Raw genomic sequence first — 13,271 nt, 5'->3', positions numbered from 1 at the left:
GTAAGCAAGGAAGCACGATGTGGTGCGGAGACAATTTAGAGTCGTGGGAGCGTTTGTTTATCAGTTGATTATGCGGAGGAGCGTAAATCGTAGATCGCGTAGTCAATAACGGAGATAATATAGGGTTGGTGGTAGGCAGAGTAACGAACGAGGTTCTTGTGCGAGCGATGTAAAGGCGGGTGACTCAAGAACACGGGGAGATCTTTGATTTGTTTCACTTGATCTTTTCCTGCGATCGCCAGTGGATAAAATGGATGTTTTTTCTTTGTTATTGGCTATTGCCAAGGCAACCCGTCGCCAGATGCTGCACTGAGCCGCGCCGCACCGCACCGCTGCTGGATTCAAGACGAGATACTGTTCGAAGCTGCGTGCTGCTCTTGACTTAGAATGAAAGGAAGAGAACCAAACCTTTTAGCTTCCTGTTTCCTCCTCCAGCGTCACGACTTCTCAATTTTGCTTTGTTCTCACTTTGCGGCATGCGCACTCTCGACCAAATCACCTCACCTCACCTCACCTGTGCTGATTATGCGCAGACAGGGCGGATAGGAGTCCATGCAGTCTATTTAATCATTTGGCCTATGAATGTAGGATCATGGCAGTATCGCAAGCTGGATGCTGGACGCTTGAGATGGACATTCAAGCTTGGACAAACATTCGAGGTATGGAATTGTCTGACGAGGCGGACGGGAAGGCTTGCTGCGGATAGGCACGCTTCCCACTGGCTACCCTCTCCATTGGTGGAATACGTGGCCGATTTTGCGATAGGGCTTAAATTCACAAAATGTAAACATTTTTAATGAGAACGTAGAATAACTTCTTGATAAATCAGAACTAAAGTCTGATTAGAAACAACTTTGTAGTCGTGTGCAATGTTGGAGTTAGTATAGGACATTTTGGAGCGCGAAAATCGGCTAGGAATTTCACAGATGGAGAGCTACCCTTAGGCATATCTACCTAGGTATCTTATCAGACTCGATGTCTCCTCCATCACGTTTCTATTGTTCGCATCTCCAAATTGTACTCCCCAAGGGCATGCAGGGAGAAGAACCTCGGTGGCCCAAGATGATCAACGAAGACCCCAAACGCCAATATCATTCGCATTAGGTAAGATCAAAGTCGGTTCACGGCACCTTCGTCTTGAAGGTTGGCTTATTTCCGCACTCTCGCGGGGTATTTAAGTAGCGTGAAAAAGATATGTTCACTCGTCACTGTTTTCATTTCAGTCACTCATTTCACTGTTTTGGCGAAGAAGTACCTAGGTAGTTCGTGTCCATGTTACATTTCATATATCCTGCCATTTTCCCACATGTGCTTTCTTCAGATTGCCACGTTCTACGTTGTACGTCGTAACACCCTCTGAAAAGACATGAGATATGTCTGCTCGAACAGCAGAAGCAATAGTCCTCGAGCCAGATCCAGTCGATGAAAATACCCTCGTGGATGCCGAGGAACGGAATCGTTATGATACGGATCTTGGAATACAGCGCGCCGCAGTAGGCGGACACACCTTAATGGACACCGAGAAAAAAAGTTGCGATGAGAGTGAGTCTACACAACAGCCAGGACCCAAGCCAGATACCGCTCCTGATGGTGGCTATGGATGGGTCTGTGTTGGCTGTGTATTTCTCATAAATGCCCACACTTGGGGAGTGAATTCTGTAAGTGGAGAATCCTTGGTGATAAACATAGTCATCTTATACGCCATAGTCCTATGGCATATTTCTAGCCCACTATTTAGCAAGTACGTCAAAATCCTTCTTGGCATTAGAGACAGTTTGGGAGTCGAATTCTCGAGACACTCTTTCCTTAGATCCTTGATGTTCTTCAAGCCCGTATTGATTTGTCAATAGGTAACACGTTCCCTGGTGCAACTTCACTTGAGTATGCTTTCGTAGGAGGCCTCTCAATATCACTGGCATTGCTTATGTCTCCCGTGGCGACAATTTGCACTCGGAGATACGGAACACAGGTGACTTTGGCTATTGGCATTGCTTTCGAGACTGCAGGGCTATTGGGAGCGTCATGGGCCAACAAGATATGGCATCTTTTTCTTTCCCAGGGCGTGGCTTTCGGTTTCGGAATGGGCTGTACGTTGAAACCTGCCCCTATTATTTTTTCTTTCTCGGGAGTTACTTCTTCAAGAAGATGTGGCTCACCTGCTCGGATGAGCTCTTCGACTCCCAGATCTTTGTCAGAAGGGTATACTGATTTGTCAAAAGTCTTATTCGTAGCAAGTGTTGGTGTAGTACCACAGTGGTTCGACCGACGACGATCCTTCGCGAACAGTATAGCGACTGCTGGGTCTGGAATTGGAGGTTTGATTTACTCTCTGGGTACAAATGCCATGATCCAGTCAATCGGTTTGGGTTGGGCTTTCCGAGTGCTAGCAATAGTCGCTTTTACTGTCAACACAATCTGCACACTCTTGCTCAGGGATCGAAACAAGGCTATCGGCGCTGTACAGCTAGCTTTCGATGCACAACTCTTCAGGCGAACAGAATTTCTTCTGTTGCTGGGCTGGGGAACCTTTAGCATGCTTGGCTACATCGTTCTCCTATTCTCTCTTCCCAATTACGCCAGGAGCGTTGGGCTTTCGGCGTATGAAGCCTCTGTCATAGGCGCTATGCTGAATCTTGGGCAAGGCCTCGGAAGACCATTCATCGGATTCTTTAGCGATGCCTTTGGTCGTCTCAATATGGCTAGTAGTTGCACATTTCTTGCTGGCTTGTTCTGCCTCGTGATCTGGATATTCGCTAAGAGCTATGGGGTTCTCATATTCTTTGGCCTCATCACTGGTGGTGTGGCAGGGACGTAGGTGTCCTATGTTCCTCCCATCTATTGTCCAGCTGACGAATATCCTTAGATTCTGGGCCACTGTCGGACCCGTTGGGGCTGAAGTGATTGGACTTCGAGTCCTTCCTTCTGCCCTTTCCATCGTATGGATTGTCCTCGCAATACCCTGTACATTCTCCGAACCTATTGGCCTTGAGCTGAGGAGGACTACTGGGGATATCTACCTCCACGCTCAAATCTTTACAGGATTCATGTATGTTGCAGCGGCGATTTGCATGGGTCTACTCAGGGCCTGGAAGGTGCGCGAACTTCAGTCTATGGCTTTGAGCAAGGAACAGCGAGAGCAAGAGATTCTCGATGATGACGCTGTTGCCCGTCCTCGAGTACCAGCACATGCAACAGAAACTGTAGTCAAGCGCAAGGCCAAAGTTTCTATATGGTCCTGGCAACGTGTTTGAGATGGAATTTGTACCTGCCTCAATCATCTCAACCTCGCCAAGATGCAAATGCTCAACAAACAGACACCAGGCTACACGTTGCGCTTGTGAGACTCTCGAGGATGTGTGGCGGGTTCGTGGTGCAAGTCGTTGATTTGAAATCTTCATGCTCCTGTCGTTGCTTTTCCGCAAGTATGGACAATTGCTTTGTCGACGCCCAAACTCTATCGGCAATTATTAACCTGCTAGGATAGAGAGAGTGAGTGGTTTCCACAATGTAATTTGCTTCAAGGACGGTGCCCAGACAGACTTTGTACAAAGGTCTAAAGTCCGTTCGCAACTGAGTACTTTAAAGCATAACTAAGTTCTCTCCTTTCTAAGTCCAACTTAAACCATCGAGTGGCAAGAGTTAACATATGATCAGGTTGTGCACTGTATCCAATATCTTCGTGTTATGCCTCATAATGACGATTGTAGATCTAGAGGATCCAGAGAATCACACCTCATATAATAGCACGTACATTTGGAGATAGAGAAACCACAAGTACTCTTCATTTGGATATAAAACTCCCTATTACCACGTATTGCTTCTTGTAAAAACATCATGAACTTCGTAAAGACGTACAGCATCGTCGCTGCCAAGAAAGGTATCCACAGTTCCAACCAACACCATAGCCATGCATTTACACCAACATGTTCCTTATATTCATCCTTCCCAGATCCGTTAGATCATCTGCCCAGCTATTCCTATACCCAACCCAGCCATCATACCCGCCGTGGCAAAACACCCCATCGTTGGTCTCGCAGCTGCTCCTGTCGTCCCTACAATAAAACTCGTAACTGTCCCGGTCCCGAACGTGGCACAATTCGCAGGTACAATCCCATAACACCCCTCTTGATACAAGCTGCTGCAGATACTCGTTGCACTCGCTGAGCCCAGGTTCTGAGCTGTAGCTCCTACAGTGACGCCGCCCCCTGGCGCTACAATTGTGACTGGGAATCCAGAGCTACCTCCCTCCAGATCTGCTGTGCAAGCTGCGAGATTCGACTGGCAGTCCGAATATGCAGTCATACATGCCGCGCTGTTGATATAAGTAGTTGGTATATATGGCCATGGGAAGAAGGTATTCGAGACATAGGATAGTGAAGCAGCACTCGTAATTGTGGCGGTCGTTGCTGTACTCGTGGTCGTCGTTGCCGAGGATGTGCCAAACACTCCTCCTCCACCACCTCCACTTGTTGTCGTCGTCGCTGCTGTTTCTCGAGTAATTGAACCAGTACAGGTCGCCCCAGTTGGACAGCATGCTATATTCTTCGCATGATCCGTAGTGCAGAAAGTGCCTATTGTGCAGCAAGCTCCTGCATCTGCTGCTGCTAGAGTTGAGCAGGAATTGTAGTTGTCTGGACAGTTGCCATCTCGTTTTCGAAGATCGTCCAATTCATGCGGTATTAAGCTGACATTTGAGATAATGAGGGATTCTTCGAGATGTGGTTCGTAGAATGGCGCAAGTATCGACGGGATTTGGAGTGCTGATAAAGTGGGTAGGAGGAAGAGCGGAATGTAGGACCGCATTCTTGAGCAGCGAAATTCCTGGACCTTAGTAGTCAATAGTTTTCTTCGAGAAATTCAAATTCAAATCCAGAGAGGGACTCGACCAAAATTGGGAGGGAATGGCTTTCGTTCGCTCAATTGGCATGAAAGGCAAGATTCCGGAAATCTGGATTGGTTGCTATGCGCAACCGGGTCACTTCATTCGATATTACTACAATTTTACTTGCCCCACGTGGGCGCGACCTTTCGACACTTGAAAAACAATTACAATCATTCATGAAATAGTTGCTGCCATTCTTACTATGATACATTTTGGTGTCCCTGCTCTATTTATGTAATCACCAGCCTCCAAGGCCTCGATGTTCAAAGCACATGCAGAAGCCAAATTTTGAAATCCCATAGTCGGACCATGCATGTAGTCTTGTTTTTCAGTAGTGCATTACGCCTAAGTGGCAATGTATGCGAGGACTTTTAGAAAGCAGAACCGAGGGCTATGCCAGAATATGAACAGTAAAGCAAACAAGAATGCGAGAAAGCTCATACCATTGCCCGTGAGAGGAGGAGCAAGGGGCAATGACGCCGTAGAAATCTCCAGGCTTCTATGACCTCCTAACAAACGCCGTGTGGATACCATCAACAAAACTCGTAAATACAATCAATCAATCAGTGTCAAGTGCCCAATCCAAGGACCTGCCTAACGGCAAGACATGTGAGTCGGGACTGGTAATACCAAAACTGTAGAAGTCCAGTCATTGACTGAGCTGGATAAATCTCCATGGCCATGTGCTGTAAACAATGGCAACTATGTTGTTCATGTTGGAAATTTCGAGGTGGGAGAGTAGTCATTGTAATGCTGCAAAGCACCTATGCGACTCATGGACTGTCGGATTTCGGACGTGGTGGTGCTCGATCGAGATCCTCTCTCAAATTAACATCAACTAGGTCGCCGATCTGCTTTCTGCTCTTAATATCGAGAGCACCATCTCGCCAAGCGATTCGAAGTCTTTCGAAGGCCGGACGTTCTCCCGTAGGGTCTTCCTGCTGGACTAATTCGATGTAATGACGAGCTAAGACCTCAGGAATAACCTTCTTCTTGCTATTGAGAATTTCGGCGTAGTATGAGATCAGATTCTTCTTTCCGGCCATTGCATTGTTTTGGGCGTCCTGGAGCGCATACTCGCGAAATTCGGTATACATTTGTGCATTGAAATTTCCGCAGAGAAAGTGCGACCAGAACTCATACAGCAGGTTCATATCAGGGTGTGTCTCACCCGGCATAGACGCGTCTCGATACTTCAATGTCCGAGCCCGGAAGGTAGTATACAGCTCCTCGGAATTGTGCTCAGAAAGTATTGCTTGTTCACCTTCGCCTTTAGCCCACATGACTGTCGGGCCATTGCTAGGAGACTTGGTTGGGGAGAGCGGGGAATAGGGGCTTCTAGACCGACGGAAAGCATCAGGAGAACTAAGACGTATTAGCTTTCTATCAAAAGTAAGGATTTGGAAGTTGTCTATACCTCTCAGTTGTGTGTACCCCATTGGCCAACGGTCGACCTTGACGAGTTTCGTCATGAAGCTCTTCTGCTATACTCCTCCCGTCAATGGAACCGTTTGAGAACGTCCTCGAAGATGCATTGTGAAATGGCAATTTTGGCTTTGGGTCATCGCTGTTCTTGGGAGCTGCAAATACCAGAGTCAGATTTGCAACTTCTTCGTCATGAAAAGTTGTCTCCGCTTCCAATTGATCGACATTGCTATTCACTGGATATGGGCTTGGCGAGAACTCCGCAACAGCCGCTGAAAGTGGCGTCTCAGGGTGGAAAGCGCCATTACCATTCACGATAGGAGGAGCCTGGATGCCATTGGCATACGGTGGGAAATTCGGAGCTGTACCATTTGGCGAGAATGTCATCGGCGACATAGAGTGATGGCCGGGAATCATCATTTGACCCATTTGGTGAAATTTTGCTGTTGGATGCGAGCGCAGATGTTGTGCCGGCCCAGCATTTCTTACACTCTCGTCCCTATCTTCCATGGCCATGATCCATTTCTCCCATCCCTCTGCTCTTCGTAGACGGTCTTTGCCATCTTCACCTTGGATAACATCAATGATCTCAGACTCCTGGCACGCATATCGCAGAAGCTCAAAATTTGTTGTCAGTGCTTTGATGCGCTTGAAGCCAGCAATGAAAGACAAGAACACAAATCCTTGAGAGTCCATGTGCTTCCGAAGATAGACATCCTTGCAAAGATTATCGATTGAGAAGTAGTATTCCAGCTGCATGGTGACGAGTTGCACCAGAGAAGCTTCGTCGACGTAAGAATTATACGGCACAGCGCTGAGTGACTGGAGGTGTTGGTAGTCGAACATGGGATTGGAGGTTTGTATAGGCGCCATGTGCTGCGATAGGGGGCCGCCGTTTGGAGCAAAGCGTCCGTACATGGCATTGTTGGGTATCGATTGTGACCGTGAGCCACCACGACCTCTTGCAGTTGGCACATATTGAGTGCTGAAGGGAGGCTGTTGGAGCGGAGGGCTATAAGGTGCAGGGGTCTGCTGGCTGGAATAGCCATTTGGTGGTTGTGGCCTATGCCCATTTGGTGTAAATGTATGTTGAGTGTGGCCATTGGGGAAATTTCCATGACCACCCCTACCCCGGGATCCGCCTCGACCTCGGTCGGACCGCCCATCGGACCTATCTTGGGATTGGTGACTACTGTCTTTGGTCATGTTTCCTCCTTCTCTAAACGGGTCCATTCCTCTCATGTTCGTTTCACTTCTACGAGCATTGCGGGACAAAGAGTCGGGATAAACGCCTTGAGGTGGCTCCTGTTTCGAAGTCCTAGCTCCTTCGTTGTAAAGGGACTTTTGTTCTTGAGAAATATCCAGAGGCAGGTCCGATTGCGAGATACTGGAAGATCGACCTTCAGCTACAGTGCTCGACTCATTCCTAGAGGCATTGGCTCTTGACTTCTCAGCAGATTGTCCAATTGTTGGTTTGCGTGTGCTGCTTTGGTCGGTTGGTGGCTGTCTCTTTTGTGGAGGTAAAGACGTTGCTCGAGTTGTGCTACTAGATTGTGGCTCGCTTTCCATGACAGAGGTCACGTCATCCGTAGGGTTGTGCACCTTCTCTCCTGAGGATGGGCCAGTCGTTGGGTCTCTTGAACGCCCACCTTCTGTTCGTCCTCCACGAGCGCCTCCACGTCCCCTACCACCTCTTGGTGGGATGGGCGTGTTAAAGCTAACAGTGGGAACAAACGGTACTGGAACCCACTTTTGCCGAGATTTGTTTTGATTGCCGTCGTCCTTTTCTTCTTTCTCAACTTTCTCCTGTGGTTTACGCTTCTCTTCTTCCAGTGCTGTATCTGGAGTTGGCCAGGAAATTGCGTCATGAACAGGAGGAGGCAATTGACTGGACTTATCCTCTTTCTCAACAGATCTGCTGCCCCGCGGGCCCGGTCTCTTACTGGCTTGGTCTTCTTTCGCCTTGCCGGTCCCTTCAGCCCCTTTCTTCTGACCTTTACTGACATGCAAGCCGTCCTTTACTCCATTCTGAAGAGTTGTTGTGCTTTTGTCCACGTCTTCCGAGCTGCCCACTTTGCCGCGCTTCTTGACATCGGTAGACTTGGTAAGCTGTGCGGAAGGAAGCTCACTCCTGGATGCATCTGGGGACTGTTGTGAACTCTGCCCAATTGCTGGTACTGGCTTTGCCTTGGCAAGCTCTTCCTTTCGCTGCTGCCAGAAATTGACTGCTGGTAACGGGGCAGGGACCAGTACTTCCGGCTTGACCTCTTCCTTTTCCTTCTCCTTGTCTGTCTCCTTCTCAACATTCTTTTGCTTCTTGCCTTTCTTTCCTCTTCGTCCTTCACCTTGCTCACCAGACTTTTCTACCGATGAACCTCCTCCTCCTCCAATTTGTGTGTTTCGGTCTCGACCCGGTTCTGTCGTTCCGACCAAAGTGAAATCATCGTTGTCTTTCTCCTCTTTAGGTAGCGTAGCGGTCGAAGCTGTACCAAAGCTAGGCGACGCGGGCGTCGAAACAGACTTTGCTGATGTGGAAGTCTTGACAGCTTGATTTGGAAGTTCTCCAGCTGGGTGTTCTGGCTTGGTGGGTATATCGAGGCTTCCATTCACACTCCTGTCGCCCCGTTCAGACCCTGCCGAAGGTGTATTGATGACAGAATTTGAGTCTTTGGCGGGTGTGCTGACGCCCGATGCGCCAGATTGATGTGACTGTATCGCCGAAGCTGTAGTTGAGGTTGCACGGCCCTTGGCAGCTTGAGCGTAGGAGAAGACTGGCGGAGCAGGTGACGACTCTCCATTCGGTCTCAACTGTGAGGTGCTCATTGTGAAAGACCTTTGGATTATAGGCAATTGATTCGTCCTGGACTCCTGAATAGCGCGAGTTCCGGTCGAAATCAAATACCAAGGTGGCAGCCTGGAAAGTGATATAAATCACTCCAGATTCTGTGTGTCCGGAGAGGTTTATTCGACCTCCCCGCACCTGGTACCCACTGTACAAATATCACTGGCAAGAAGCCCGCCGTGAATGTTCTTGTGAAACCAAAGATCGATGTTTGGACTAAGAATTGGCTCTGTCCGTTTGTAGGTGCGTTTGTCCGGGGTTTCAAGAACAGAGTCGCGCAAAATTGGAGAATTCGAGATGTCAGAAAGACGATGGATATAAGACCAATACTCGTTGATGCCTTGTCGTTGACTGAGCTATCAGCTCGCGTAGAAAAGGAAAGGTGTGGTTTGTTTGATGACACAGATGGTGCTGGCTCAACCACGATGTGTGCGGTTACTATATTGAAGTCGAATGTCAGTTGATGGATCCAACGTGATGGGACTTAAAGGTGAGCGTAAAGGACACTGAACCCGTAGGTGGGGAGGGAAATGGAGAGCATGTCTTGCGCGAATATGCGGCACAGATGATGAAGCTGGAATGATGGATGGAACAGTCAACAAACCTCAAAGAGTCGAAATACGCGTGAAGAGGTCGTCGCAGATCGATTCGTGATATCGACTTCTGTTGGAGAGTTCAGCAATCGAGTTGACGCCTGCTTCTGCCGTTTGACAGTGTACCACTGCTGTCTGGAGTGTGTGGCACGTTCTGGTCGCAGAAAGAAATTTCGAAAACTGGAATGCAGACGGGTCCGTGAATCCGAACGTCCAACCGCGTCCAGATGATTCGGAAGGAGTTGCGGTTGATGCTCGTGGAAAGCTCGAGGAAAAGTATTTTCTGAAAGTAGGGCTTCGAAGTGCCTTAAAATTTGTTCCCAAAAAAGCCGACAGGCTTCGGTAAAGATCCGGCACAACGCGATAGATAGCAATCTAGCTATGAAAGAATCTACTGCGACCTCACCACCGGAAGCGTTCTCACTCGTGCATACATACTACGTGCAATTTCTTGACTATATTCTATTCTTTTGACTAGATGACCTGGACTCAATGGGATATTTCAGGCTCCGGTTATATGTTCCTGATACTTTGACCCTTTCTCTCCCTCGACCGGAACGCGGAAGAGCGCCCGCTCACCCTCTAGCACTAAGACTGTCTCGAAGGCTTCAATGAATCTGGACATGAAAAACAAATTCAGACGTAAACAACTTTTAAAGGGGAACGTGAAGATTTAACATAACATGTGACCCATCTTTCATTCCATGGCTAATTCGCCTTTGTGGATGGCCGTGGTTGTTACATATGGATGTTGCTCGTTCTCATTTCATTTACCCCTCCAAGCCCAATCCTCGAACAGCCGAGCTTGCATGTCACTTTGCGAAGAACAAGAAATGGCTCTTGAGCGTCTCTCTACATCTCTTTACACCTCTTTCTTTGAATGCCTGCAAGCATAGAGTTAGAAAGCGTTTCCTAAGTGCGCGTAGCGTATTAGGAGGATTATAGATATGCGTTCTTGAACATGCCCGCACTTGGTCATAGGTGGTTGCTCACGCTTGCTCATATCGTGGACTGATGTTATCACCTCTGTAGACTTGCGATGAGTACTATAAAGGATTTAGATCATATTTATTTAGTGCCGGTTCTTGTCTTGTACGCCGCCAGGAAGGATTTTTGTCTGTGAATTGTATTGAGGTCATGTTGTTGTCAAATTCAAAGCTTTTTTGCTCGTTCAGTGTACCACAGCACACCCTTACCCTGGACTCTGTTAATTTCCCAGTATATCGAGGCTCATAAGATATATCGGCCATATGTATTCACGATTTGGTTGAATGCCACACACTTGGCAACTGAGCAAAGACACTGGTAGATAAAAACAACCAATTCCTCGTTGGGACGTTGATCTTCTACTAAAACGTGGGAGCAAGTTGGTTTGTTCCAGGAAGCGGGAAGAATACTAATCATACCGACTGTATTTCCTTGTGACAAAGCCTTGAGTATCAAGTACATTCATTAGAGGACATGGAGAATTTTTCATAACTTAACATGCAATCATGAAAAGGGTTCGAAGGGTCATCAATGGCAATCACAACGGATGTCACTTGATAGCTATGCGAAACCCAGGACTTGCTGATGTTACACTTTTCTTTGGTGACATTGTACAAAAGATCTGTGCTTTAGAGAAGGTGGCGTATGCTACGCTCAACCGGTCATCCACGCAGCAGCACGCTGAGCCCCAAAGCTTGTGGCGAGTCGCAATCTGAAAGAAAGTCAGTAAAGGTTCTGGTGAAGGATACATACAATCAAAGGCGTATAGGCTGGAGGTACAAGGGTCCCGATTGATAATGAATGGATCTCTTACCCACTGGATCCCATTGGGAAATAACTGACCAAGTACCAGATCAAGCATGCTAATTGTATCAGAGCCGAGACCAGAGTTAGTATTGTATTTTCAAGCTGCAGAAACCGCCATTAGCAAGCTGAACTTCCCCGCATCGTGGTAGCACGTACCCCAAGGCTGAAATACAGAGTAAGGCCAATAGAGCCAAAATATGTTGCTGTGAAGGGTAATCGTGGTGTTGATATCAAGTGTTGAAAATAATTCCAAGGACCCATCATCGCCGCCCAACTTGCAAGGAATAAGGCAGAACCTAAGGACCACCTAGTGTGTCACGAGAACTAGTCAGTGTTTGTAGATCAAGGAAGATCATGATTCATGATGGAGATAAGACATATTCTCTGTGTACAAATGCAGAGAGGTGTGGTTGAAAGAAGGCTGCCACTAGCAAGCTTTAATATACGTTGGACGGCTACCTGCAGCGGGAGACCCTTGCTGAGAGGCTGACTCCGAAGGCAACTGGAGACCCAGTGCAGAGCATAGCTTGTTATGAGCCAGGAATGGCTAGACTTACAAGATCGCAAACTTGCGCGGCTTCGCCATCATTATTGGCCATAAGGCAAAGCACAGGACGAAACATGCGAGTGCTCCAATATTGCAGCCACCAAATATCAGAAGCCGGTCCCACCTCGAAACTATGCAAACATTTGTTAGCCCTCTCGGCGCTTCTCCAGAGTAATATGAACCAGATGCAGCCACCGCCGCTGCAGGTCGCACATGGTCCGCGAGGTTGGCTGACGCAGGGGAAGTGGAACGTGGAGGAGATGAAAGATAGAAAATTCAACTCACGAGCGAACCAGCCCTCCTCTTCCTCGCGGCGGTTTCTGGCCGGAAGCGGTGCTCCTGGGCCTTCAGTTGTTGGGAGTCTGACATAGTCACTGTCTCCAAACGGATTCAATGATTTCAGAGAGGACAAAAGTCCGGTCTGCTGAGCAGTGTTTACGGGCACATCCGGGCTCCGGCGAGACCAGCCCAAGGAGTTCATAGAGTCTCTGAATGAAGAGGACGCCATTGGTAGATGGGTGGGAGTTGTAGATCGATGGTGGTTAGTATTAAGGTCGTTGTTACAGTGGCAGTCGAGCCGTCGTAGAGATTGTGGAGGCAGATACCAAGGGCAAACCTGGGGGATCGTCTCCACCAGCAGATAGGTCGCAGTCTAAGATTGCACTTGGGTGTCTCGATCAACAGAGGCTACTATTTCGGTGGTACTGCGGGTGTTGGCTGCAAGTATGTTGTGCGTTGAAATGATCCAGGTGGAAAGACAGCGACTGGTTCGAAGCGGAGGGGTCTTGAAGGGTGTCCAATGACCACGATAGACAACTAGGGTTGGAACTCAAATGCCTGGTCCCGACTTCAAGGTCTGCCTCGTGATCAAGAGGGTCCTTCGGGTGGAATCTTCACTATTCGAAGGGGTGTGGAGGATTCGCAGATGGTTATTGGTCGGGAGGTTGATGGGAAATCTGGGTATCTGTGAACGAGAGCGTAACGGCAGATGTGCCAAAACTCGAGTTATGTAGAGAGGTGGGAGGGGGGCAGGTAGGCAGGCAGCGAAAAGCCAAGTTGCTCTGGGACGAGTGTCGTTGAGGGTGTGCGACGACGTAGAATTGGTGATTTAGGTTGTCAATGTCCAAAATCCAGACGTGACTTTCAACAGGTGTGGTTGTCAGATGAAAAGCGCGCTTGTCCTGATAC

General features: G+C 48.3%; 4 protein-coding genes across 4 annotated transcripts; 1 reads left to right on the top strand and 3 right to left on the bottom strand.

The window, feature by feature from the left end:
- Positions 1–1,511: 1,511 nt before the first annotated feature.
- LY89DRAFT_578601 (MFS transporter-like protein) lies at positions 1,512–3,251 on the top strand (the record flags this gene model as incomplete). The annotated part of the gene is made up of 5 exons (XM_018208952.1): positions 1,512–1,658; positions 1,708–1,741; positions 1,851–2,087; positions 2,220–2,811; positions 2,864–3,251. 5 exons carry the CDS (start codon positions 1,512–1,514, stop codon positions 3,249–3,251), a joined length of 1,398 nt encoding a protein of 465 aa, XP_018074619.1.
- Positions 3,252–3,765: 514 nt separating this feature from the next.
- On the bottom strand, positions 3,766–5,028 carry LY89DRAFT_682023 (uncharacterized protein). The gene has a single exon (XM_018214420.1). The coding sequence runs from the start codon at positions 4,801–4,803 to the stop codon at positions 3,955–3,957; it is 849 nt and encodes a 282-aa protein (XP_018074618.1). The 5' UTR covers positions 4,804–5,028; the 3' UTR covers positions 3,766–3,954.
- Positions 5,029–5,655: 627 nt separating this feature from the next.
- On the bottom strand, positions 5,656–9,130 carry LY89DRAFT_665957 (uncharacterized protein; the record flags this gene model as incomplete). The annotated part of the gene is made up of 2 exons (XM_018212880.1): positions 5,656–6,247; positions 6,300–9,130. The coding sequence occupies 2 exons, from the start codon at positions 9,128–9,130 to the stop codon at positions 5,656–5,658; spliced, it is 3,423 nt and encodes a 1,140-aa protein (XP_018074617.1).
- A 2,253-nt stretch (positions 9,131–11,383) lies between these two features.
- On the bottom strand, positions 11,384–12,591 carry LY89DRAFT_730314 (SFT2-domain-containing protein; the record flags this gene model as incomplete). The annotated part of the gene is made up of 5 exons (XM_018219462.1): positions 11,384–11,441; positions 11,544–11,638; positions 11,693–11,843; positions 12,094–12,214; positions 12,369–12,591. 5 exons carry the CDS (start codon positions 12,589–12,591, stop codon positions 11,384–11,386), a joined length of 648 nt encoding a protein of 215 aa, XP_018074616.1.
- Between the last annotated feature and the right edge of the window lie 680 nt (positions 12,592–13,271).

Source organism: Mollisia scopiformis (genome assembly GCF_001500285.1).
Source record: "Mollisia scopiformis unplaced genomic scaffold LY89scaffold_6, whole genome shotgun sequence".
In the NCBI taxonomy this organism is placed as follows: domain Eukaryota; kingdom Fungi; phylum Ascomycota; class Leotiomycetes; order Helotiales; family Mollisiaceae; genus Mollisia; species Mollisia scopiformis.
This window is presented reverse-complemented; position numbering and strand designations above follow the sequence as displayed.